General features: G+C 45.4%; 1 protein-coding gene across 2 annotated transcripts in view; it reads right to left on the bottom strand.

Annotated features, from left to right (window-relative positions):
* The window catches only part of ADGRB1 (adhesion G protein-coupled receptor B1), a 297,647-nt gene that overhangs the window by 54,008 nt on the left and 216,606 nt on the right, over nucleotides 1-27,033 (bottom strand). For both annotated transcript variants that reach the window (XM_068395729.1, XM_068395728.1), the window contains 3 exons: nucleotides 16,951-17,054; nucleotides 9,012-9,114; nucleotides 4,347-4,497 (listed from right to left, as the gene is read on the bottom strand). In XM_068395729.1, coding sequence (XP_068251830.1) covers nucleotides 4,347-4,497; nucleotides 9,012-9,114; nucleotides 16,951-17,054 — 358 coding nt within the window. The remainder of the gene's footprint in view (nucleotides 1-4,346; nucleotides 4,498-9,011; nucleotides 9,115-16,950; nucleotides 17,055-27,033) is intronic.

Genomic DNA, 27,033 nt, shown 5'->3' with positions numbered 1-27,033 from the left:
AGGTTGTCATTTCAGGTGCACAGTGGGTGAAGCTACGGCCTTGATCTTACTGCTAGAAGCTCGCATAAAATTAGAGCGAGGAGTACAACAAAAACCTGCTGGTTATTGGCTGAAAACTCATAAAAAGTTCTGAAATTGTTGGGTCCTCGAATGCCTAGGCAAAATCAGAACTAGCAAAAGACACAACATCTTGCTAATAATCTTCTGATCCTTCTTATCCCTGCCATGATAAACTGCTCAAGGATGTACGGAGGAGATTGTGTATTTTTCTGGTTCACTAGCCTCAGCCCAGCTCTCCCCTTTCCCTAAAGAAATGCCTGGATATCAGCTAGTAACATCTGGTTCTTTAGCTATGGAGGTCTCCATGTGGCTTTTTATAGCCCTGCTCCTTGTGACATGATGAATTAAGCTGTCTCAATGCTAAAGATGGGCAAATCCCATTAAGAATTAGCAGGATCAGTAGCCAGCTAGGATTAGTGCTTCTTGACAAGATCCCAATTCATGTGCTGTAGAGGTCACGGCAGGTGGCTGCAGAAGACACTGTAGATCGAAGGGATGTGCAGACACAGCATCCATACAATAACCCTGCTGGCAAGGTGGTCACTTAGCAATACAAATCATCACAAGACTGATTAATAGTGAGGGTCTGCAGCCAGCTGGGAGGTAGAAGGCCAAGCTGGCCGGAATATACAGCATTCAAGAATTATCGTAAAGGGACATGTTTCTCTTCCCATGAGATTTCCAAGCACAGCTCATGTTTGATCAGTCCAAAACCAACAGGCAGTGGGTTTAAAAGATGTATTTTTTTTTTATTTTCTTTTTTTTTTTGTTTCTCTTATCTTTTTTCTTAATTGACTATTGCTCCTCTTGCTGAGCCTCCTTCACACCTCATCTGGATATATCCTGGATATATCTTAGGACAAGAGGACATAGCCTCAAGCTTCGCCAGGGGAGGTTCAGGTTGGACATTAGGAAGAATTTCTTCTCAGAAAGGGTTATTAGACATTGGAACGGGCTGCCCAGGGAGGTGGTGGAGTCACCATCTCTGGATGTGTTTAAGAAAAGAGTGGACATGGCACTTAGTGCCATGGTCTAGTTGACATGGTGGTGTCAGGGCAACGGTTGGACTTGATGATCCCAGAGGGCTCTTCCAACCTGGCTGATTCTGTGATTCTGTGATTCTGGATGGTGTATTCACTACGATGCCATCAATATGGCATCCCATGGCAAGCACACCAAGAAACCACGTGTGATAAGGACTTTTTCAGGAGTATAGCTTGATGCAAGAGGCCCTGTGAAAGAGGAAAGTTGGCTAAGAGTCTGCCAAAAATAGCAACTTGTTCTTCGCAAAGTGCTTCTCTTAGACGTGATAATTATGCAGAAATACAGACTCAGGCTGTGAACTCGTCAGCTTACAGGGACTGGCTTGTACCGAGCCTGGGCAGGAGCCCCAGCTAGTGCTGAAAATGGACCTGTCCAAGCAGCATTTACTGAAGGTGGTAGCTATGCCATGCTAGCTAAGCCAAAGAGCATCGTAGTGATGGGTGCTGTACTCCTCCGTCTTGGGAGAGCTGTTAATGGTCTAATCACACTTAGATGTGATTAGATTGAATAAAAAAATCAAAACTTTCAATCTATTTTTCATTTATTTGAAATAGTTATTCCTAACTTGTCTGTTCCATATACTGTGTGTGGTTTGTATAAGCCTTCTAGGCAGTCACTCATGCTACGGAGTCACTGGCAAGGTTTTGAGGGCTTTCTGCAGAAAGTGAATTTTACATTCAAAATTCCAAAGAAATGCATTAGAAACCTGTTTCAAAGAGTTTTGTACTGCCAGGTCAGAGAAGAATCAGGTCATGTGTTCATCATGTTCCACTAGAAAAGGTAAGAGACTTGGGGGTGCTGATTGACAGCCGGCTAAACATGAGCCAGCAGTGTGCCCAGGTGGCCAAGAAGGCCAATGGCATCCTGGCCTCTATTAGGAATAGTGTAGCCAGCCGGTCTAGGGAAGTGATCGCCCCTCTGTACTCGGCACTGGTGAGGCCCCACCTTGAATACTGTGTCCAGTTCTGGGCCCCGCACTTCAAGAAAGATGTTGAGGTGTTGGAGCGAGTCCAGAGGAGGGCGACCAAGCTGGTGAAGGGTCTGGATGGTCTGACCTACGAGGAATGGCTGAGGGAGCTGGGGGTGTTTAGCCTGGAGAAGAGGAGGCTCAGAGGTGACTTTAGTGCAGTCTACAACTACCTGAAGGGAGGTTGTAGCGCAGTGGGAGTCGGCCTCTTCTCCCGGGCAACTAGTGATAGGACAAGAGGACATAGCCTCAAGCTTTGCCAGGGGAGGTTCAGGTTGGACATTAGGAAGCATTTCTTCTCAGAAAGGGTCATTAGACATTGGAAGGGGCTGCCCAGGGAGGTGGTGGAGTCACCATCTCTGGAGGTGTTTAAAAAAAGCCTGGCCATGGCACTTAGTGCCATGGTCTAGTTGACATGGTGGTGCCAGGGCAATGGTTGGACTTGATGATCCCAGAGGTCTCTTCCAACCTGGTTGATTCTGTGATTCTGTTATTTGCTATTAACTACCAAGAGCCATAACTGTTATGAACAACTGAAGACCCACTCAGAACCTGAGCTATGGCAGCATTAAAAATCAAATTGTGGAAATTATGACACAGTTGTAAAAAGACTGACAAAATTATTTCTTCTTTACTGGGGATAAATATGATGACTGAATTGTTTCTAGGGAACAGCTTGTCTGTCTGTTCTAAATGATAATAATAAAAAAATCTAATTGTTAAAAACTCTTTTCTGGAAAGGCAAAGTTGCATACCCAAGAGGAGAACAAAAAAACAGGGAATAAGCCTCACTATTGATGAAAACCACTGTAGCTTCAATGAGTTACAGCTGACAGCAGCTGAGAACTTGGCAAAGACGTCTAGAACAAGCTCTTAGAGAAATGTTAATACGCAAAGGGGGAAAAGGGGGAGAGTCAGCCCATGACAAAGTGAATTGTGCTAATTATTTCAGATTATGCTCTTTAAAGCATATTTTCAGCCTCTTCCCTCTTAGAAGTGCCATTAATCCCAGCTCTACAGCTGAAGTCTAGCAGGATGCTAAATATCAGAAATTCCCTTGCTGCCTTAATAGGCGGAGAGTGTTCTTCACTTCTTGTCCTAACCTATTCCAAATGGTTATTATGCATCATTTATCAGCCAGTGCATCCTAGCTCAGAGATGACTACATCTCACTAGCAGTGCAAATTATGCTTCTACACATGTAGGGTGTTTGTTTTTTTTTAATCTGTACAGACTACAAATGGGAATGTCGCTCATCCAAAATTCCCTTGGCTAACACGCCCATCTGTCCCAGCTTTTACAAATCAGAAAAAAACCCTTTTCATTGCCTAAAAAAGCTATTAGTCTCTTGCATTTGATATCCCTGATGTTCCTTGAGTCACAGAGTGTATAAACATATGCATGAACACACACAGCCGCGTGCAGCCTGTGCTTTGCACGTATGGGGCTATGCTCCTGCTACACACAAACACTGTATTTCAATAACACAATTTATTTTCCATCGTAAGCAAAAGCTGGGAGTGAAAACTTAAAGGGATGCAGGTGCTGGAATGAGGACGGCTCTTGATGTGCCAGAATAAATCACATCAGGGCGCTTCGTAAGCACCAGAAATATCTCGCCTGGGGTGAAATGCTACACTTCAGTAGTAAAACGAGACACTAATACAGCTCAGATGCTCAACGTTTTCTCTCTCCCTTTCTCTTTTTTGCCTGCTTGCTTTTGAGCAACTCTTTGTTCAGTTGCTCCTTTTAAACGCACGCTTGTTATTGCTTTGAAAGCCCAGGTTACGGGTCTGTGTTTGTTTTCTACTACAGAATGCATCATTTAAGGCTAATAAATTAAACATAAGGAAGAGGCAGAAGAGGAAAAAATTAGTTACAAGCATCTGCACCAGTCTCATAGTTTATTTGTCTACGAAAGGCCCTGCTGCCATGGAGATGGGATTTCAGAGTTTCACTCCAGGTTGCACATGGAAGGAGACAGTGAGAGAGAGAAAAGGAGAGAGCAACAAAGACACCCAAACCCAGAAGAAACCACCCCCAACACACCCTTTGAAAACTCAACACCTCTTGACTCATCTATTTTGTGTGATACTTGGATGCACTGGGCAGCAGGAAGGACTTATGGTTCTTGCTTATGCTATTTTTAACCATCTCAGCCCTTCTTGACACCCCCAAAAGCCTTCTGCAGAGCATCAGTCCCTCTTGTAGCCCAGAGCCTCTCTGCTCCGCATCCTGGGGAGGGGACAGCGCTTCCCCCCCACCCCATCCTCACCCCATCCAAGACACAAGAAGCGCTTGCGGATGATGCGGTTCCGTAACCGGCCCGTCACGGCCATGTAGGACTGCCAAGCCTCGGTCAGCACCCAGCAGAAAGAGGAGAGGAAGAAGAAGTGCAAGAAAGCCGCCACCAACGTGCATATCACCTGGAGAGAGGAGGAAAGGAGGACATGTGAGAGGAGCAGCAGGTGGAGAGAGCAGCACGTAGGAGAACAGAAAGTGCAGGGACATGCTTCCAAACCAGGCTCTGGAAGGCAAGGTCATGGAGATCAGGACATGAAAAGACATTTTAGGAGGAGGTAGCCTTCCCCACAAGCTCCGACCTAGCAAAGGTCCAAAGCGTTTGCTGCAGATTTAAGTACTGCATGGAAATTGGCTGCTCTTAAGCATGATCTCAAAGATAAGCCCATGATTAACACTTTCACTGAAATCTGAGCCCGCATCCCATCCCGGTGCTTTCTTGGCTTCAGCAAAATGTATTTATTTTCCAAATGATCACAACCATTGCCACAATCCTGTTAGGGAGGACGGAGCAGTTAGCTAGCCGTGCACTAATCTCAGCTCAAAAGGTTTATAAAGCACCATGTTGTTGGCAGAGGAGCCCTAGAAATGAAATCAGAGGAAGGCAATTTCGGCAGTGCCCCTGCCAGGGAAGGATGGCTGAGTGAAAGAGTTAAGCCGTGAGAGCCGGGTGAAAGCACGGCTGCCAGGGGCTGGTAAGGACTGCAAACATGAGTGGAGCGGTGTTGTTCAAGAGCATATAACTACTAGCAGAGAGGAAAAAAAAAAGAAAAGGGAAAAAAAAATAAAGAAACTACATTAGAGGGAATTTCATAATGGTGAGCTCTACTACTCGGTGGGGAAATCTCTCAAGGGAAATGCAGGGAGCTTAAGCCATTTAAAATTAAACTGGGGAAAGGACTAGCAAATGCATTATGAAGAACAATCCTGTAGTGTCAGGGAGATGGACTGGAAAGCTGACAAGCTCGCCTTTGTTTTTAACTCAGCAAGGCCAAATCTTTCACTGGTGCAAATTGGTGCCGCTCTGTTTAACTCTGCCAGAGCTGCGCTTAATTTCCACCATCTGTGAGTTGGAATCAATGTACTCTAGAAGAAAATTATGGAAAGAAACTCCAGTGGCTCCCAAGGAGAAAGGAGAGCAAATAGACTTTAAAAATTACTCTGGATGAAAAAAAATGGCTTAAGGCATTCAGGGCAGGGGGAAGGGGAGGTTTATAATGAAGAATTTCTCTGCTTTGAGTTATATCAGGAAACATGGACTTTGGGTTTACGGTCAATGAACCTTCCTCTTTTTTCATCCACCAGCATCTTTTAACACAGAGCCTTCATGCACGGAGTGTCTTTTATCATGATTTTATCGGATTGCTCTCGATTCACACACTGGCACAAACCGACGTTATCAGAGGTGGTGAATAAAAGTAAGACTGTGTGTTCTTTGAGACAGGAACTGTCTTTTTGTTCCGTATTTGTATTTGACAGAAAAAAACCCTGGTATTCTGCCTATAAATGGATTCTGGATGACAGTTTAATACAAATAACACAGCTCAATATGATAATTTCAAGTAATTTTCACATTTTAAAAGAATCCTAAAAAGGGGGTTGCCATTCATCAGCTCACAGACCTACACAAAACAGTTACAAACACAGGGCTCTTTCCAGAATGTATTTTAAGAGATTGTTATTTTAGAACATTTTTTTTTTGGCTAACACCAGATACGACACTGTTCATTTTACCGTTTTGATTTTGTTCTGCACCAATGAGGTTCTGCCCAGTTTGCCAGCAGTTTGTAAAGGGGAGAGAAAAAACTTTGGTTTTCTATTTTACACCAGGGAGATACATTTTTCTGGGTATTTTTTCTCAATCAAGTAGTTTTTGATAGAAAGGGAAGGAGAAGAGAGGAGGGGAGCACAACAGAAATATGCACATCTCAGCTGGGCCAGTATAATCCCATTGCCTCAGCTGAAACCAGGCTGTGAACTTGGCCAGGCACATATTTGCTTCCGCTGCCTCTGCTGCAGGTTTTTCCTTCCTTGTAAGGAAAAAAAGTCTCCATGGAGGCCTAAGCACAAGGATATGATGTTCCAAGCTGCTGCAGAAAGATCTAGCAGAGCTTGTCAGTCTGTCATTAGCCCTTGTTTTCCTTTAAGAGGAGAAATCTGTTTCCTTGTAGCAGGTATCCCTGCCTTTGAGATATGGCCACTTCATGCAGCATTTATTTCTTTTGTATCATGTTATTGCTGACTGTAATTTTTTAGCCTCTTCCCAGGCCTTTCATCTTCAAAAAGCTTAGCAAATCCAGGCATGGAGTCTTGCCTTTGAGGTTACACGGATGGAAATCAAGGGAGAATTTGGCACTTCCAGGGAAACCGTAGAAATACTCCCAGAGTAACTGCAATTATAAATCAATCACCACTAACATTTTAAGACACTCCATTATCAATAATTGAATGTGAATAAATTCCTAATTTACACTCCTTCGTCTCTTCTCTGTATAGTTTTCTTCCTCTGTTCGCTGCCAGGGACTGTTTACTAGATGGCTGAGCGGAAATCCAAGAATAACCTTTCTATTCACAGCGTTTCATGCATATGTATGTGCAAAGAGCTAATCTGCCTCACGCAATCGCAGCCGGGAGCTTCGAATCCCCACTAAGAGCTCTGACGGTGAACACCCAGAGTAATGTGAGAAAAAGCACGAGGGAGAACCTGGGCTCACCACTGTGCTCTGAAGGGCATGGGAGAGGGTGAAGACATCCACCTCCTGTCCTGGGGTGAAGAAGACTAATCAAAGAGGAGGTCCAGCCATGGTTGGCCATGTTGAGCATCCCTCAGTGTTTCTTTCTATGTCTGTCTGGGGACAGACCTGTTGGAGAGCAGCGTAGGGGAAAGGGACCTGGGGGTCCTAGTGGACAGCAGGATGACCATGAGCCAGCAGTGTGCCCTTGTGGCCAAGAAGGCCAATGGCATCCTGGGGTGCATTAGAAGGGGTGTGGTTAGCAGGTCAAGAGAGGTTCTCCTCCCCCTCTACTCTGCCCTGGTGAGGCCGCATCTGGAATATTGTGTCCAGTTCTGGGCCCCTCAGTTCAAGAAGGACAGGGAACTGCTAGAGAGAGTCCAGCGCAGAGCCATGAAGATGATTAAGGGGGTGGAACATCTCCCTTATGAGGAGAGGCTGAGGGAGCTGGGTCTCTTTAGCTTAGAGAAGAGGAGACTGAGGGGTGACCTCATTAATGTTTATAAATATGTAAAGGGCAAGTGTCATGAGGATGGAGTCAGGCTCTTCTCAGTGACATCCCTTGACAGGACAAGGGGCAATGGGTGCAAGCTGGAACACAGGAGGTTCCACAGAAATATGAGGAAAAACTTCTTTACGGTGAGGGTGACCGAACACTGGAACAGGCTGCCCAGAGAGGTTGTGGAGTCTCCTTCTCTGGAGACATTCAAAACCCGCCTGGACGCGTTCCTGTGTGATATGGTCTAGGCAATCCTGCTCCGGCAGGGGGATTGGACTAGATGATCTTTCGAGGTCCCTTCCAATCCCTAACATTCTGTGATTCTGTGATTCTGTGAAGAAGTCCCTAGCACACACCTGGGGTCACAAGCAATGCACCCAGGGAAAGCGAGAGCTTAGCTCACCCTTTTTCCACCTCTTTCCCCTGGAAAACCATGTTGGCCATGAAAGAAAGCTCTGCTTTGCAAAGTTGATTTCTGAAGGGCGCTTGTTTAATAGGAGCAGAGCTGGCAGGCTGCATCTCTCCATACTTCTCCACACACATCTGACTCAAGCAGCTGTAAAGCTTTCCCTAAAACATAACCTAGCCCTAAGCTGAAGAGCCCTCCATAGTAATGAGTCTCTGTGATTCATTAAACCCTGGGGCTTCTCTACAGAAATGCTTCCAAAAGTGACAGCATGCTCTGGCTGCCAAAGTAGATGCTCAAAAAAACTGGTCAGTCACTGATTACTGTTAATGAAAAACTAAATTTTGACTTCTGACTGCAACTTTGGCAGTGGGAAGAGTGGAGGACACTTTTTGCCTCTCTTTTCTGCTTATCAGAGTTAGGATGGTTGGAGCACTTGGGGAGATGGGAAAATGTACAACAGGAAAATACTAATGATGTGATCTGCAGTGAGTCCCTCACAGCCCTGGGATCTGCAGCATGCACGGCGCATCTGGCAATGCTTCCTACACCCAAAAAAGGTGGCTTTTGTGGCTGTGTTTGCTAACATCTGCCAAGTGCTTTAAGCTCAGAGTATAAAAGTTGCTGGAAAAACAAATGTAAAGCTGAGATGTCGGATTTAATTTTTTTAAAGCCTTTTCTCAATCTGTCTCTGTAATTTTTGGAAAATAAAATGGTTAAAGCCTTGCAAATAGCCATGTTCCTTCACTGTGCCATGTGCCAGCTACTCTAGGCAGATATTCAAAAACATCACATTGGTTTTAATCAAATCCCTGAGGATGCTGACAAATTATCAAAGAGAGAGCGAGAGAGAGAATTGAAATCTGCCATTTAGTCATGTCTTTGACATGTTGCTAATTAACAGATGGAGGAAAAATGAGGAAGCGCTGCCTGAATAGATCATTTCAGTGCGAAATCAGGGGGAAAAGCAAACAAACAAACAAAGCCCAACTGATCTCCTACCTTATTCCGGGTCTGGGTCTGTCCGATCAGGATGAGAGCGTTGGAGGAGATGATGGATAGGCAGAAGTTGATAAGAATGACAGAGCGCTCTGAACGAATATACCTGCAGCAAGAAAAGAGGGGAAGGGAGATCCACCCTGTTACAACTTGCATTAAGTTAGCTCTGAAAAGCATCAACCAGGTGCAAGCTACACTGGGTGAGGCTCTACAGAAGGCCATGGTAAGAGCTTGCCCATTTCCTACAGAACTTGTACTTTAAACAGACAAGAACAAGGGGCAAAGGGAGGGGGAGAGCTTGGGTGTAGTGCTCAGCCCTCAGATCTCTCCATCCTCTCCATCAATGCTGGAGTTATGAGCATGAGTCAACAAACTAGGGCCATCCTGGTCCCTAGCCTGAGCCGCTCCTAAAACGGTGCTAAGTGCTGCAAACCTTCTTCAGCTCTGCTTACTTGAAAGGGGACTTGAAAAGGAGCTTAAAAGAAAACATACAGGCAACACATGGAAAGATTCCCAAATAAGAGCCACAGGCATGCTGGAGATGAAAGCAGATTACGAATTCATGCACCTTCACAACAAAGTGTTTGTGATTCAGCATTCCCCTTTGTTTAACCTAACAGCCCATCCTGAAGTGAGAAGTATTTGTGGCTTTTTTTTTTTTTTCCCCAGGCAGAGACGTTTAACGCTTCTCAAAACTAGGCCAAATAAGTAACTGCAGCTGCGGGTCTGGGACATTAGGGATCCAAGTTAGGAAGTTGCCTTCAGCACCTTGCAGGAGCAAGCTATTTGTCATTTCTGATTTGCAACGTGCAGCACAGCACTAACTTGCTGCTGAGGTATGCGCACAATTAATTCAAACCACTGGCTATGGAAGAAAATTTCTTTGAAGGCATTTTTATGTACCTAATAAAATTAAAAGGGAATTGCAAAAGCTCAGATCTTCAAGGATTGACTCGGGACCTGACCATACCAATACTCATACACGTGAATAATTTCAGTGATTCGGCAAGCGCCCTGCCTGAATGCCAGATGAGTACAGAGTAGATGCTGATGCTTATAGAAATTAGAAACAGATCTATTAATCAACCAGCTCATCCCTGGAGGCTGATGCAGGATTATTTCCTATATTCCAGCACATCAACTATTTATATTGGGAATTTGATTTAATTAACTAATTTTAGCAAGAATGAGTTGGTCATGCTGTGGCTGTAGACTTTTGAGTTTCTGACTAGGTGGGCAGGATGAGTTTACTGCATGTATGTGTTCTGCCAAGGGTAAACCTGTGCTTTAGACCTACTGAAGGCTGAAAAGCTTTGATTTTAATTTCCCTCTGAGTTTTACCTTTAGACAAACATGAACATTGAGGATATGCTTTCCTGGATTCGAAAAAGTCACTGATGCAAAGTAGCCTCAACTTATACTGAGTCTGTTGGAAATCTGCTTTATAGGCAGTTCTCTCTGAAACTCACCCAACCCCATAACAGACTACAAAATTCAGGCTTCCAGCTCAGCTAGAAACTGGGTTGACTGCCTGCAAAATGAGCATTTGCTTCCTTTCATGGCCAATTCGTTCCCAAATTTCCCCATTTCATTGGGCTTAATGCAAAGCTGTGGATCATCTGGATCCTATTCCATTAGTGACTGGAGGGTACCGAGCCATCAATCTATCTAAAATTGTATGAAGCAAAACATCAAGTCTCTAGTCAGCAGCTTCTGGGGGATAGAAAGGGAGATTTGGGCTCTGTCCTGGTGGGAATGGGATGTGATAAGTCTGTGTAGCAACACTATGATCCAGCCAGCATTAGTGTGCACTTCAAAAGTCTCCTCTGGTCCAAAAAGGTAAGAAATTAGTTGACCATAAGTATAGTCTGTATGTGAATGTAAGGGAAGATAATCCAGCTGTCTTCAGACTTTTTCCCTCCTTAAACAAGCCTCTCCTTTCTCCACACTTCCCTTCATGCACCAAGAGTCCATCCTGTTCCCCAGATCCCTGAACCTCCAAAGAACGAGACATGGGTTGGCAATGGGTAGAATCACAGAATCATAATAATTTAGGCTGGGGAAAAACCTCTCAAGTTTGCAGCCCAATCTTCTGCCCAAAAGAGGGCTAATTTCAAAGTCAGATCAGGTTTCTCAGGTTCTTGTCCAATCAAGTCTTGAAAATCTCTAAGAACAGAAATGCCACCGCCTCCCTTGGGCGACTTGTTACAGTGCTTAACTGCTCTCACAGTGAAGGATTACTTTTCTTTATATCTAGCTGCATTTCTTCCTGCTGCAGCTGATGCCTCTCGACCTTTCCCTGTACACCTCTGCAAGTTGTTTCACTTCTCCATGACTCCTCCTTAATAGCCTCCTCTTCTCCAAGCTAACCAAGCCTTGTTCCCTTTGCCTCCTTTTACATCATGTTCTCCAGCTCCTTAAGCATCCACTGGATTTGCTCTAATGTGCTGACATCTCTTGCACTGGGGGAGTCCAATATTGGGCACATTTTTCCAGATGTGGCCTCAAGAGTGTCAGGCAGAGGGGGATAATAAATTCACTTGACCTGTTGACTATATTCTTGCCTATATAGCCCAATATAATATCAGCCTTCATTGCTGCACAGATGCACTGTTGATTCATGTCCAAGTCGTTGCCTGTAGGGCCTTCCCTGTAGAGGCACTGCCAAGCCAGCCAGTGCCCAGCCCATCTTACTCCACGTGGTTATTCTGTCCCAGGTGCAGGACTGTGCATTTGTCCTTGTTGTACCACTTCTCCAGCCCGTATCTCCAGACTGATGAGGTCCTTCCGAATGGCAGTGCTGCTGTCCAGCATATCAGTCACTCCTCCCAATTTGGTGTCATCCACAAACCTGCTGAAGGTGCATTCTGCCCCATCATCCAGGTTATTAAAGAAGGCATTAGATAATATTGACCCTCGTATCTACCCTTGACAGATGCAACCAGTAATCAGCTGCTGGCTAGGCTCCAAACCTTTGACCATCACCCTTTAAGCATGCATGAACTCCATGCAGCTATTAACTCACCTTAGAAGCCACCAACCCAGTCCGCAGTTCCCTGGTCTGGATACAAAGACGCTATAGGAGACTGCATTAAAAGCCTTAGTAATGTCACAATATACAATACCCACTTCTCTCCACTGTCCCTGTAACCAGTCATCCCATCTCAAACGGCAAACAGGTCAGTCAGACACAATCTGCCCTCAATAAATCCACGCTGTCTATCCCAAATAACTTCCTTATCCATCATTTTGCCTGGAATTAACCTTTATAACTACTTGCTCCTTAATCTTCCCAGGGGCTGTGAGCAGGCTGACCAGCCAGTAGTTCTCTGGATCCTCCTTCTTGCCCTTTTTAAAGATGGGTGTAACATTTGCCTTCTTCCAGACATCAAGCTTCACCAGGGGAGGTTCAGGTTGGACATTAGGAAGCATTTCTTCTCAGAAAGGGTCATTAGACATTGGAATGGGCTGCCCAGGAAGGTGGTGGAGTCACCATCTCTGGAGGGGTTTAAAAAAAAGAATGGACATGGCACTTAGTGCCATGGTCTAGTTGACATGGTGGTGTCAGGGCAATAGTTGGACTCGATGATCCCAGAGGTCTCTTCCAACCTGATTGATTCTGTGATTCTGTGATCAGGAACCTCCCCAGATGACACAAAGTGACTCCATTGTAACATCAGCCAGCTCCCTCCACACCTTTGATGCATCTCATTCAGTCCCATGGACATGCAAATGTACAGCTTACTTAAATGTTCCTCAGCTCTTTCTTCCTTGATGGTGGGTAATATTTTCTTCCCCAGATTCTGCCACTAGGAACAGGAACTTGGGTGCCTGGGAGCAAACCTTGCCAGTACAACAAGACAATGAAGGCACTGAGTACCTTCACCTTTTCTATTTCCTTCTCCATTAGGCTACTTGCCCCATTCAACACTGGGCCAACATTTTCCTTGGGTAATCCTTCGGTGCTGATGTACCTACAGAAACCCTTCTTGATGTCTTTCACATCCCTTACCAATTTCAAATCCAGCTGAAGTCTGACCTTCCTAATTTAAGCCTGCATTCCTGGGCAATGCTTCCATGGTCCTCCCTGGTAGCCTGACCTGGTTACCAAACATTTGCTCATTGTGTTTCAGCTCAATAAGTTCGCTGTTACGCTAAGGTGGCCTCCTGCCTCGCTTGCTTTTTTACTTCCTTTTCCTCTTTTCTAGCACATGCTTCACTGAAAGAAATCACCACTACTACCCAGATCCTCCGGCCAAAGAAGTCAGGAACTCCTAGCAGAGAGGGAAAAAACACAGGCCTTGATGGGTTTTTCCAGAGGAGAGATCTCCAGCAAAGGCAGAGCTGCTCCAGGGTGCTGTCCCACTATCCTTTGGCTGGTACATGGAGTCTGCCTACTTACCAAAACACGCTTTACTCAGCCATCAAAGCAGGAGAAAGCTCTCACTACAGATTTCGGGAACTTCTGCTCTGGCCTGGATCTTGCAGGATGTAGGGAAGCTCTATGCAAACCAAGACAGATGGAGAAGGTAGGAAAACCCCACAGTCTGTCTCTCTGTCCCCATTACGCTCCCTTCCTCTCTGCAGACACTGAGTCACTCCTGCTTTCTCACTGCTTTTACACACATCCTTCTCCGCACAGTCACTTACTCATTACTGCTGCCTCCCATCAGGGCCCTCGGGTGCCTCAGCATCTCTGGCAAAGGCAGAGCTCCTGGGTTTAAAGCAAGTGCTAAAAGTCCCTTGAGAGCTCATTGACAACCACTAAATCAATCCTCAGGCTTCGATGGGCAGTGAGAAAAGCTCACACTGGTATCTTTCAGCGATACAGCATTCACCCAGTGAAAAAGGTCTGCCGTGCCCCACATGCTGATGGGCTGGTGGAAGAGCTATTCGATAGCAAGCATTGATCTCCATGCTATGGAAAGGTCACTGACTCCATAGGCTGTGGAACCACAATGAGTTCAGGGATGGAAAACACATCGGGGCACTCCTGAAACGCCACCGTGTCAAGCTGCTGCTTGAAAGGAGTGATGCAAACCAAAGCTGAGAGAAACACAGCACTAAGTCATTTCACCTGTTCTGACCCTGGAATAGTTCCTTTTCTCCCCAGTTTTTCATTTTCATGTCTGTTTTCAAGAGGGAAGATCTTTTTCTTTCAATTACCCCTCTTTTTCCACATGAGTGGTAGAGCACATGGCCCACACACAGATCATGTGTCCAGCTGTGACCCAGAACAGCCACTGTCGAGATGTAACAAGGTCGCTCCACTTCTATGACCCACTGTGTCACTGACCTCTCTGTCGAGGCTGCTAATAAGGCCAGAGATGCACCATCTGCAGCAGATTTTTTACAGCCATCTATCTACTGGGAATTGGAGTGGGTCCACCAACAGGCCACCAACAGCCGTCAAACAGAAACAACGTCCAGTTTTCAACGAGACTGTGCCAAGTTGGCTGTGTCTGAAGTGATCGCTTGCATCAAAAAGCTCATGCCGTTCATGCCGACGGCTGAGTAGGTGCCACTAAGAAGCAACCATTATTTGGGGGTTTTGAATGGGAAATGGAGGGTAAACTCATTTCCTCTCTGATATGCAGCCCAAAGCTGGGATCACCTCCCTTTTACTCTGTCCCCTTTTCTTTACCATATTCCTTCCCCTCTTTCTCTCCCTCCCTTTCTTTCTGCTTCCCATGTATAAACAAACCCTAGCTGGGCAAAATTCTGGGAAAGTGTCCAGATTGTCAGCCTCAGTGAGCCTATTCATCACAAGTGCTTCATACTCAAGCTGAGCCTATGTATACATGCTCCAGATGCCTTTGTCCAGAGGTCTGAATGGGAAATTTCGCGGCCAAAGCTCCCAGAAACAGCTGAGCTCTGGTGAGTGCTCTCCACAGAAGACCAGGCAGCTAGAGCACAAGGATGTTCTCCTCTGCACAGTGAAAAAGAGCCACTTCGATATGGCTCCTGTATTTTAGCAACAGCTGGAATAATACTGCTGATCCCACTTCTGAGCATTCCTCCAGCTGTTGTCTATCAGACTACACAACATCTAGGGCAAAACAAAGTAGGAGGCAGGAGATAACGTTGACTTGAATATGATGTTCCTGAGACCATTAATAGGACAGCACATTCATGTCCAGCAGCTATGCCTAAAATAAAAAGGACACACAGAGTGCTCAGGGCTCAGCCACGGGAATGCTGTGAAGTTTAGAAAACATGAAAACATGATCTACAGAGAAGAAATGAAACAAACTCAGCGCACCAAAGAGAAATTCTAGAGATCACTTGATCATGCTTTACAAATATTTACACAAAGAGACTTAGGATAGAGAGCCCTTTAATCAAGAAATAGCTGGTCTCAGGATCACTTGGAAATGAATGTCCATATCCTTGGCTAGCTCAGAAATGCTCATTCAAGCCTCCCATAAACATGTCCCCCCCATTCATGCTGATCATTTTGGGCATTGGCATAACCCAAAGGCTGGAATGAGAAATTAAAAAGAGCTTATTTTAAACAGGGCAGGCAATTAACTTTACTGTCCTCAATAACAGTAAATATTGAGGGGCACACTCCTGGAAGAAAATACATCATGTTATTCCAAATGACTCTGGCATGCTCCAAACTGATCCAACCTCATGTCTAAACTTGGGTTTCAGATCCTGAGCTTGTTTCTGATAGGAAAGAGAGGGTGAGGCTCGAACACTTGCTCTTTAGTCCTCTATCCTAACTTTCCACTTGATCCTGACACCAGTGACACCAGTAAGTCACCTACCAGCGCTGCCCAGTGCTGCCCAGCCTGAGGAAAAGCAGGAGAGGACAAGGACTTGAGCAGGTCCAATGATACCCCAGGCACGGAAAAACCTGAGTTCTAGATAAATGTTATTATGATCAGTCTTCAGCTCAGAGCACTTGCCATAATTAACTAGCCACTATGCACTGTCACAGTATCAAGAAAAAAAGATGCAATTTTGTTCATTTTTTTTTACTCTCTTGTTTCTTTCCTCTATCAAAGGGTAGAAAAAGTCATCTTGATCACAACTCTCAACTGAATTTACCCTTTCCTCCCTACTAAGAAGAATTGCTTGACAAAATAAGAGCCTCAGACTGATCCCTTCTCCCAAAAGGGTCACCAACAATTTCCAAACAGTATATTCTCTGTGGCCACTCCATTTCAATTTCACAGTTATTCACCTGGTTCTGATTTTATTTCTTTTGTTTAGCTTAGAGTGATGAAGCTCTCAGCATGTTTGCCATGGGTTTAGGAAATTTAGGAGGTCTAACAAACAGGGCCATGGGCCAACGTGGGCCTTTGTTGAATAAAACTTTGCTACGAAGCCACTTCAGCTTCTATAAATGATAAAATTTAAGGTTGCACCTGACCTGCTTAGGTGTACAGGAGCTCTCTGCAATGGGATGTACTGAGGAATCCAACATGCATCTGAAGCTAAAGGCATAATGTAGCTAAGAGGTTGGAGAGTTACTTAGACCATGCGGTTTATCATCCTTCAGCTCCCGAAAAGTGCTGTCAGTTCTTCAGGTCAGATGTTTTCATAAGGGGTCGTGGATATTTTGATGTTATAGAAGACCCAACCAGGAATGCTTTGAAGCAATCTTGCCTGCCAGGAGGCAGTATGCAGCCACCTCTTCACGAACAAGGTTTCCTGGGGTATACAAAGGCTTCTAAACCAGCACGCAGCTTTTGAAAATGGAACAATGCGACTACACGGGGTCATGGCACTAATTTCACTGTACTAATTTCTGGCACTAAAAGGAACGAATAATGCCAGCTAAGCCACCATGATGACTTTTTGCAGGACCCACTCACTACAAAACGGTTCTTCCTTAGGCACCAGACACCCAAAACAGGAGAGCAAACCTCCACGATCCGTGTCGATCAAGACACAGTTACTTTCCCCAACGAGAAGAGAATGAAAGTCATACCTCCAAACAGAGACATAAATGATAATCAACAGCAAAAGTGTCAGCGAAGATACTCCACAGCCTACAATTAACGTGACAGAAGGGACCAGCACCTTTTCCATGTTCTGAAAGAGAGAAAGGAAGACATTAAAAAAAATAAAAAAATAAAAAGATGCTCAATTTCACGGCAAGAACTTTCCTCCTAATTGTCTGTGCGTCAACTCACGCGACCTTCACATTGCACTGCACATACAAATAAAGAGGAAAGAAGACGAGGATCTATTTCTGCTTGACCCAGCCTTTTTTTCTGGACCTGATTCTGCTCCCACACACACCAGTGTAAAGTCTGATATCCATGGTGAGGCAGGTGTGTAAAAGGTGTGGGTGCAAGAGGAGGATCAGGCCCTTCATAACCAGAGTGAAACTTTGAAAATAATTAATGAGGCAATAGCAGAAGGCAGTGGCTACACTAGCACAGTTACAAATGAGCTGTTCTGGGAATGGTGGTGATGAAGGTCGGAGGATGAAAGGAAAGGGAAAATACTCCACCAACTGCAAACATCCATCTGGAAAAGAAGGAAATGAAGCAAGCAAAGAAAAAAAAAGATGTATATCCTCCCCAGCAGCCCAGCATCCAGTCATACCATCCATCACTTCACTACTCTTACACTACTACACAAGGCATTTCTTGCTATGTGGGGGTCCTTAACTGGAAATGCTGGTGTGAAATGGTTCTCCTTTCCTGTCTGAACACAAAAGATCTGCTGATCATTAGCTCTTGCAATGTCAAGAACAAACACAGATGCTATAACCTCTCCTAACCTAGTTGTCTGTATCATGGGACTACCTGTGTAACTAGCCAACGTCCATCAGACAAATATCACTAAACTCCCCCTGTTCTCAGCTTAGAGTGAGGATCTGGATCCCACTTGGTTTTCTCTGCTGCAGGCTTTTTTTCTGGCATGTTTCTCGTTTCCACATCAGCGATCTCTGCTGGCATGAAGGCAGAGAAGCAGCGACCCACCATGCAGCAGACACATGAGAACCCTCTATTTACAGAATCACAGAATCAATCAGGTTGGAAGAGACCTCTGGGATCATTGAGTCCAACCGTTGCCCTGACACCACCATGGCAACTAGATCATGGCACTAAGTACCATGTCCAGGCTTTTCTTAAACACATCCAGAGATGGTGACTCCACCACCTCCCTGGGCAGCCCCTTCCAATGGCTAATGACCCTTTCTGAAAAGAAATTCTTCCTAATGTCCAACCTGAACCTCCCCTGGCGAAGCTTGAGGCTATGTCCTCTTGTCCTATCGGGAGAAGAGGCCAACTCCCACTTCACTACAACCTCCCTTCAGGTAGTTGTAGACTGCACTAAGGTCACCTCTGAGCCTCCTCTTCTCCAGGCTAAACAACCCCAGCTCCCTCAGCCGTTCCTCGTAGGTCAGACCCTCCAGACCCTTCACCAGCTTGGTCGCCCTCCTCTGGACTCGCTCCAATACCTCAACATCTTTCTTTAGAGTGATTAGGCAGTATGCAGAGGTGTGGGAGCACAGTCAAGGTTGTCATTAGATTGGTGCAGTACCAACACTTATCACTACAGCCATGAAGAAGAGACAGTTTCTGACATAGCAAGGGCTTAGCACAGGAAAAAAAAATGCAACTAGGCATGAATTTGGGAATGGAACAGGCAGTCCTCTAAGGACTCGTCTACACCATTTTGTTGGCAGGCATGAGGCTGCTCAACCTGAACCTCCAATCAGTGGAATGCCACGAAGCTGAGGCTACTGCAGCTCTGTTCCAGGCTACTGAGCCTTCTGCAAAGCAAAAAATATTAGGCAAGGCTCAGTGCTATGCTTATATGGAGCCCAGCCAGCTCAACACATGGGCAAAGCACGCATGTGTCCATTGACTTAAGGCCCACAGTCAGTACAGGTTTACTCCAGAGAGCCCACCACAAAGAATCACAGAATCACAGAATCAACCAGGTTGGAAGAGACCTCTGGGATCATCGAGTCCAACCATTGCCCTGACACCACCAAAGAAGAAAAGACAAACAATCCCGATACATGGGGACCTGAGCTGAATTGTTCCTGAAGTCTGAAAGGCTTGTGAAGATCCTCCTTACTTGCATATTTTGACCAAGGGCACCTCTCACATTTTGAGTCTCATTGTGGGGAATTAATGAGGAGCAAAACTTTCACCATACCGCTGCAGTGAACCCCACAGGAGCTATTGGGATGGCTGGCACAAGAGCTTAAGGGATCTAAGACAAAATTTAGTGACGCATTCAATAGCTTCAATGCCCAACTTGCATATATACTCAAAGGAGTACAGGCTGGTTGAGGGATCTTTACTGGATGCAGACCAGCTACAGACCATAAGCCAAACTGCACTGCAGTGTGGTGCTACCTGTCTGTAATGTCCCCTCGCTACAGACCATATTAGTTCTGACACGTCACTACCCCAGCATGCCTCAACTTCCTTGAGTTTGCTGTGTGAAACAGAAGGCTTAGGTCTCTCCAAAACCACACCATAGATACGTACAAGGGATTTGGACGCCAATTCTGATTCAACTTGATGAAATGATGGAACTGGATTTCTGGCCATATTTTAGTCCTTTTAACTACCAGCAATTGTGCAGAAACTGCAAGAATAACACAACACTGAGCCTCACCAATCCGTCCAGAAAGGTCCTCCATCTCCCTCCACCTAGAGCTTACCAAAATGCTCACGGAAAATGTTTCTACTCACATGTGGATTATTCCTCTAAACTTCTAAGGAGACTTGGATCACTGCGATTTTTAACATCAACTCATATGACTGTATTCCCACCCCGAGAATTTACTCCTGCCAAATATTTGTGGGAAGTTAGAAGCAGCTTTTTTTGAACTAGGTAAACAGAAAGAAATTTCAATGAAAATATAAACATTTTGATTCATCTTCCATCAAACAAAATTGAGATTGGACATATTCCAGGCACTCTGAGTGCTGAAACATCATATCCTGCTCCTTATAAATCGAAATGTGGAAGGGACTTTCTTCTGGGAACAGAAATCTCTGATTTAGTCAGGCACTGGGGTAGGGTATGGGAGAGAGAGATGAAGTCTCCAGTATGAAGCCACAGCTTCTCCCTTTGCCACTTTTTTTCCCCTCCCTGCAGAACCCAGGTGGGCAACAGCCCTGTCCCACCCCAGAGATACATGGTCGTGATGAATGCACCGCAAAGCACAAGCTACTCATGGATTGCTCCTTGCTCGCTCTCTCCAAGCTCACTCCCAACCCTTTTTCTCTTCCTGTTCCCCCCTTACGGCAATATGAGTTCACATTGCACAAATGGTGGCCTGGGATGAGCATCGATTGTGACATTTGATTTAAGTAGGTCTCATTTCACTGACTTTTCATGGGTAACTGGATAAAAGTGGGGGAGGAGCTCCAGTAAAGCAAAAAAAGCCCGACATATAACTCATTCCTAAGCTGTTCAAGAACAACTGAAGAAATGGAGTTCAGATTTTAAGAGATGAGCAGACTACATCCCTACATCTCCAACACAGTAACTCTAACTCCCCTCCCGTCCACATCCTCTCTGACATCCCTCCACTGCTCCCAACCTCAGGTTCTTTCACCCCCTTCCCTATCTACTTTCCAACATCACCCATAACCCTTTCCTAGATCCTCCATCAGTTAAGTAAGAGGTTGCATGTACTGGACCATTCCTAGGTGAGATGTTTGCTCATTGGCACGGCATTACACAAATGATGACCGGTCAAGTGGAAGCCAGATCTGTGGGTAATAGCTGGCGTCTATCTGAAGCCCTTCCCACCAAAAAGTCCCTGATCTGCACCTCCTTCTTTATCCTTCAACCAAACTTTCACAAAACCCATGCCCATCAGAAGGACTTTTCCTGAAGAGATGCTATGAAGCTCATCCCTTCTCCCTACAGAGAAGGGATGGTTGGTCCAGCCATCAGAGTGATAAATAACTACGAAAAACATTGGCTACAATAAGAGCAGGAGCTCGCTCCTTTGGGAATAATAAAACCTAAAGGCTTGGGCCCATGTAGTTTAGGATTCTGTTTTGTTTCTTCATTATTAAGGTTTCCCTTGTCCTCTCCATCTTCCTTTCCCCCTCCCCCACTTTCCCCTTTGGCATACAAAGCATCGTTTGTTTTATTTCTTCTGACTAATTAAACCCCCTGACAGAAGGTGGTCGAATGCTGTAGGATCTGAGCATTGAAAGAGAAATTTTCTTGGAGGAGAACAAGGGGGAAAAGCAAGGTTAGTTTACAAAGAAATAGTGGTACAAAGAGAAAAACAGCAAGGCATTCTCAAGGTAAGAGAGAAAGCAGTCCTATGGGAGTTTCCCAGCACCACAGCCAAGAAGCAAACTGGTTGTCTGCAAAAGACAGGCTAGTAACAGGGTGTCCACCTGCCTGGACTGGAGATGGTCCCAGATGGCCTGCCCCTCACCATCTCCCCATGTCTGCTGATGGGTGCCATCCAGAAGCACCCTGAAACACAGATGAAGCCATGCCCGGTTGGAGATGGAAAGAAAACCTTGGCTGGGGACAAGCAGGAACAGAGCAGGTCATTACGAGTCGCAAGTCCTGCGGTTCTGTCACCAAGTATGACAAGGGAGGAGAGGAGCAATCAATGACATCAGCTGGGATGGAAATAATGAGTGCTATTGCCTGGGGCTGCGTGCTGTCCTACCACCTCATTGCTCTGCCTAGCAGGGCAGAAGGACACTCCTCCTTTTCTTTACAATTTCACTTTGCTTCCTTCTTCTTTGCCATTTCCTCCTCTTCCTTTCTCCCTAATTTTTTCTTTCCTTTGTCTTCTTTCCTCCCTTAGTTTGGCCATTTTCCATGACATACTCTGCCTTTTCTTCTTGCTCTTAATGCATCTCTCTGCCTCCCCCCCTCCACTTCACATTCTCTACATTTCTCTTTCCTTCTCTTACTTTCTGCAGAACACCATGAAAAGTGACTTCATTCAAGTCGTGCTTGTTCCATTATCCTGCTCTGGCTCCAGGGTCAAACAGGCTCCAATTAGAACAAAGTCAAAAATGGTATTTCTTAATGTCATGCAGTTTGCCTGAGAACTTACAAGCAAGCTGTTCTTTCTGTTTTTTCCATCCTCGATACCGAGAAATGCTGAACAAAGTCTTTATAGGTACAAAATCATAATAATAAAGTAACTTAAAAATTAAACCATTTATTTTGCTCTCAAATTAAACACAGACATACAAGTTTGGAATTAGGGATGATGGGCTTTCTTTGCTTTTAGAAATGTGTTTGCTATTCAGAATGGTTACCTTGAGCTTGACTTCCTGCACATTTGAAATTAAAGACTCATTAAGTCAGAAAATTACAAAAGTACAGGTTGCAAGGGGCATCTAGAGCTTACTAAACCAATTTACTGCTTGGAGCAAGAATATCACTAACATCAGATGAGGCTGGCCATGGTTTGTCTAGATGAGTCTCGGAAATTCTCAGCGATGAAGACCTCCCATCTCTCTGGTGACCGTTCCAGGGCCACACCACTCTCCCAGTGACAGGGTTTTTCCTAAGGTCGCACACGAACCTCCCAAGCTACAGCTTGTCGCTCTCCCCCTTGTTAAATCATCAGGCACAAGAAAGAGGAGTTTGGTTTTATAATTTTTGTAATTAACCCTCTGATACCTGTAGGTTGTGATTAGATTTCCCCTTACATTCGTCGTTGCAAGACCAAGCAAGTCCAGCTCCCACTACCTCTCTCCTCACAGGTCATGAGCTCAAAGCAATGAGACTCACTCCACTCTTCTGAGAAATAAATGAACCAGGTGGGTGTAATTTACTCCAAGAATTGCTCAGGAACCGTTTTACTGTGCCACTGGCCTAAAGGCTTTTCACGATTCTCGAGAAGTTTTTGAAGCCACATTGTATTGATTTTGTTGCTGGTTAGACAAGTGTTGTCAAAGCAGAGAGCTGGTTGTTAAAATTGCTGGAAAATAATACTTTTACCAGTACTCACAAAAGTGAACAGCTTTCTAAACAAAAGGGTGTATGTCAGTGCTGTAAGAAAACAACCGAGGAAGGCTGAACAACCAAGAGGTGAATGTGGTCTTGTTATCTGCCAAAAAATCCTGAATTTTTTTTTTAATCCCAATTTGGTTAGATTCTGGGTTTCTCATTCAGGCTCAGGCCCTTTGTATATACACATATATTCTGCAGTGGTATCACAGAATCACAGAATCACAGAATGTTAGGGACTGGAAGGGACCTCGAAAGATCATCTAGTCCAATCCCCCTGCCGGGGCAGGATTGCCTAGACCATATCACACAGGAACGCGTCCAGGAGGGTTTTGAATGTCTCCAGAGAAGGAGACTCCACACCCTCTCTGGGCAGCCTGTTCCAGTGTTTGGTCACCCTCACCGTAAAGAAGTTTTTCCTCATATTTATGTGGAACCTCCTGTGTTCCAGCTTGCACCCATTGCCCCTTGTCCTGTCAAGGGATGTCACTGAGAAGAGCCTGGCTCCATCCTCATGACACTTGTCCTTTACATATTTATAAACATTAATGAGGTCACCCTTCAGTCTCCTCTTCTCTAAGCTAAAGAGACCCAGCTCCCTCAGCCTCTCCTCATAAGGGAGATGTTCCACCCCCTTAATCATCTTCGTGGCTCTGCGCTGGACTCTCTCTAGCAGTTCCCTGTCCTTCTTGAACTGAGGGGCCCAGAACTGGTATGGTAAAGCACCAGTCGTGTACTCTACCTCAGTACAACCACTTGACAAAAGGACAGCAGCCACCCCAAAGGGCAGCAATATGCAGCAATATACGGTGTCTTTTAGGGGCTTTGGTGATGAGTGATGCTATGGCACATTCACCTAGGCAGGATTGGACCGCAGATGAAAGGAGCTTTTTTTGGTGGGTCATCATTATCAGAGGGACTAGAGGGTTCACTCAGCTCAAAGCAGAGGAGCACTGAGGAGGGACCAAGCCATTTTTTCATAGAATCACAGGATGGTTTGGGTGGAAGGGACCTTTAAATATCACCTAGTCCAACCCCCCTGCCATGGGCAGGGATATCTTTCACTAGATCAGGTTGCTCAAAGCCCTGTCCAACCTGACTTAGAACACTACCAATGATGGGGCAGCCACAACTTCTCTGGGCAACCCGGTCCTTTGTCTCACCACCCTTATTGTAAAAAATTTCTTCCTTATATCCAATTTAAATCTACCCTCTTTCAGTTTAAAACCATTGCCCCTTGTCCTGTCACTACAGGCCCCGGTGTTGTGGAGCAGACCCTGGCCAGCAGCTAAGCATCACACAGCTGCTCACTCACTCCTCCCACAGCAGGATGGGTGGGGAGAATCTGAAGTGTAAAAGTGCAAAAGCTTGTAGGTTGAGATAAAGACAGTTTAATTATTTAAAAAAAAAAAAGGAAAGGAAAAACTAGTAAAGAGAGAGGGACAAACCCAGAACACTAGAAAAACAAGTGATGCAAGAGAAAATGATTGCTCACCACCAACCAACTGATGCCCAGCCAGTCCACAAGCAATGGCAGCCCTCACCAACCTCCAACCCCTCAATTTTATTGCTGATCATGATGTCAAATTGTACAGAATGTCCCTTTGGTCAGTTGGGGTCAACTGTCCCAGCTGTGTTCCCTCCCAGCTTCTTGTGCGCCCCCAGCCTTCTCGCTGGTGGGGCAGACTGAGGAGCAGAAAAGGCCTTGATGCTGTGTAAGCACTGCTCAGCAATAGCTAAAACATCACTGTGTTATCAACACTGTTTTCATAACAAATTCAAAACACAGAACAATTCAAGTTACTATGGAGAAATTTAACCCTATCTCAAACAAAACCTGGTAAAAAGTCTTTCTCCATCTTTCTTATAACACTTTATATATTGAAGGCCACAATAAGATTTCCCCAGAGCCTTCTCTTCTTCATCTTCTAACCTCTGAGGAGGGCTTTGAGATCCCTGCATGAAGATCACTTAGTGGCGTCATTAATAAATCACCTCTTCACAACTCCTTTCTGGAACAACCCAACATCCTTCCCATCTCAGCCCATGTCATTGCAAGGCAGATCCAGAGGATTCCTGCCTCGTTTTGCTTCCTTCCTATCATAACTACAGGCTTCTCATGTCAAAGCTAATAGTCACCCATTATCGGGAACGCATTTGTGGAGCTGAGGGCCCCTTTTATGTAATTTGGCCAGTCTAACAGGCAATTCTGTGCAATTACAGTACACAAAATTCACCCAGAGAGAGACATCTTAACGTGCTACTATTTATTAACAATTGCTAACTCTTCAATCGGTATTGAGGCTGCTCTCAAGATACAACATGGCAATCTGCATTTAGTAAACAGCCTTGACGAAGCTCTCAGGGCAGAGGACTGGTCACGCAGCCACTCGTTAATAGGAACTGTCAGGATAATTTCCATCAGGCTGGTGGGGAATTACAGGAGTTACCAGTACGCACTACCTACCTGCCAGTCGTCAATGCCATGGTCAGTTTGCTGCCACTCTTTGAACTACCAGACTGTACTCTCAGTGCCTCAATTTGGCATCCTGGCCTCTATTAGGAATAGTGTAGCCAGCCGGTCTGGGGAAGTGATCATCCCTCTGAACTCGGCACTGGTGAGGCCGCACCTTGAATCCTGTGTCCAGTTTTGGGCCTCGCACTTCAAGAAAGATGTTGAGGTGTTGGAGCGAGTCCAGAGGAGGACGACCAAGCTGGTGAAGGGTCTGGAGGGTCTGACCTACGAGGAACGGCTGAGGGAGCTGGGGTTCTTTAGCCTGGAGAAGAGGAGGCTCAGAGGTGACCTTACTGCAGTCTACAACTACCTGAAGGGAGGTTGTAGCGCAGTGGGAGTCGGCCTCTTCTCCCAGGCAACTAGCGATAGGACAAGAGGACATAGACTCAAGCTTCGCCAGGGGAGGGTCAGGTTAGATATTAGGAAGCATTTATTCTCAGAAAGGGTCGTTAGACATTGGAAGGGGCTGCTCAGGGAGGTGGTGGAGTCACCATCTCTGGAGGTGTTTAAGAAAAGCCTGGACATGGCACTTAGTGCCATGGTCTAGTTGACATGGTGGTGTCAGGGCAATGGTTGGACTCGATGATCCCAGAGGTCTCTTCCAACCTAATTGATTCTGTGAATTCTGTGAATTTCCAGTCCTGATATCAAGGAGGGCTGAATCAGGCTCACATTAACTCTATGGACCACTCTCGTCCTTCCCAGCCAGCTGTTACCAACCATTTTCACCAAACATCCTGCTGTCATTATTTAAAATACGCTACACTTTATTCCCTTCCTGCCCCTTTCCTGGCCAAGCTACTGAAGTCACTGGTTAACAGGGCTCTGATGAGTAGCTGTGAGCCACTTTGCATCCCTCTGCACGCTGCAGTTTGGGAACCAGCATGTGGAGCAAGCCAGGAAAGCAGAGGTCTATTCCCAGTTTGCCCGCAGGCCAATTGTGTACGCGCGGCTCCATCATTTAAGCCAATCTTTTCAAAGTCCTCTTGGCCAATCTGCTTTAGATTACAAACACTGGCCTTAACCTCTTGGGGGCCTATTTTGACCCCCTGGTAATAGAAGAGAATAATACTGCCCTCCATCTCTCTTCCAAAGCTTAATTCAGCTTAGATTTCTGGTATGTGTAAATGCCTTAGGGGGTTCCCAGGGCTACGTCTGGACAATCAACCACCAGCATCTGATTCTCTGCTGTGCAATATTAACATGGGGAGGTACGGAGGAGAGAGAGGAGAGAGCTTTTGGCTTAACTGTTCCTGAGCTGGCCAGATGGAGCGTCTGGTTTTTAAATCTTTGCTTTTCATGCATATGGTAAGACTTGCTCTGTTCCAGCCTTTCCCTTTAAAGCACATCGAGGAGAAAATAAAACCATTTTCCACAATAAAGCTGGTAATAATCAAAATGGCCTATTCCTCTACGCATATGTGCTCTTTCCTTCTGAGACAACAGAGGCAGAAGTGAACTTGAATCAGATTGTGCAGTACCACTGTCACAGGCACTGCAGTAAGCAGTAAACCTCTATCTTTGCTATGTCAGTTCTAGAAAATAAAATGGATTAGGACCCACTCCGTTGCC

This window comes from Nyctibius grandis, chromosome 3 (genome assembly GCF_013368605.1).
Source record: "Nyctibius grandis isolate bNycGra1 chromosome 3, bNycGra1.pri, whole genome shotgun sequence".
Taxonomy (NCBI): domain Eukaryota; kingdom Metazoa; phylum Chordata; class Aves; order Nyctibiiformes; family Nyctibiidae; genus Nyctibius; species Nyctibius grandis.
The sequence above is the reverse complement of the archived record's forward strand: the minus strand, read 5'-3'. Positions and strand labels throughout refer to the sequence as shown.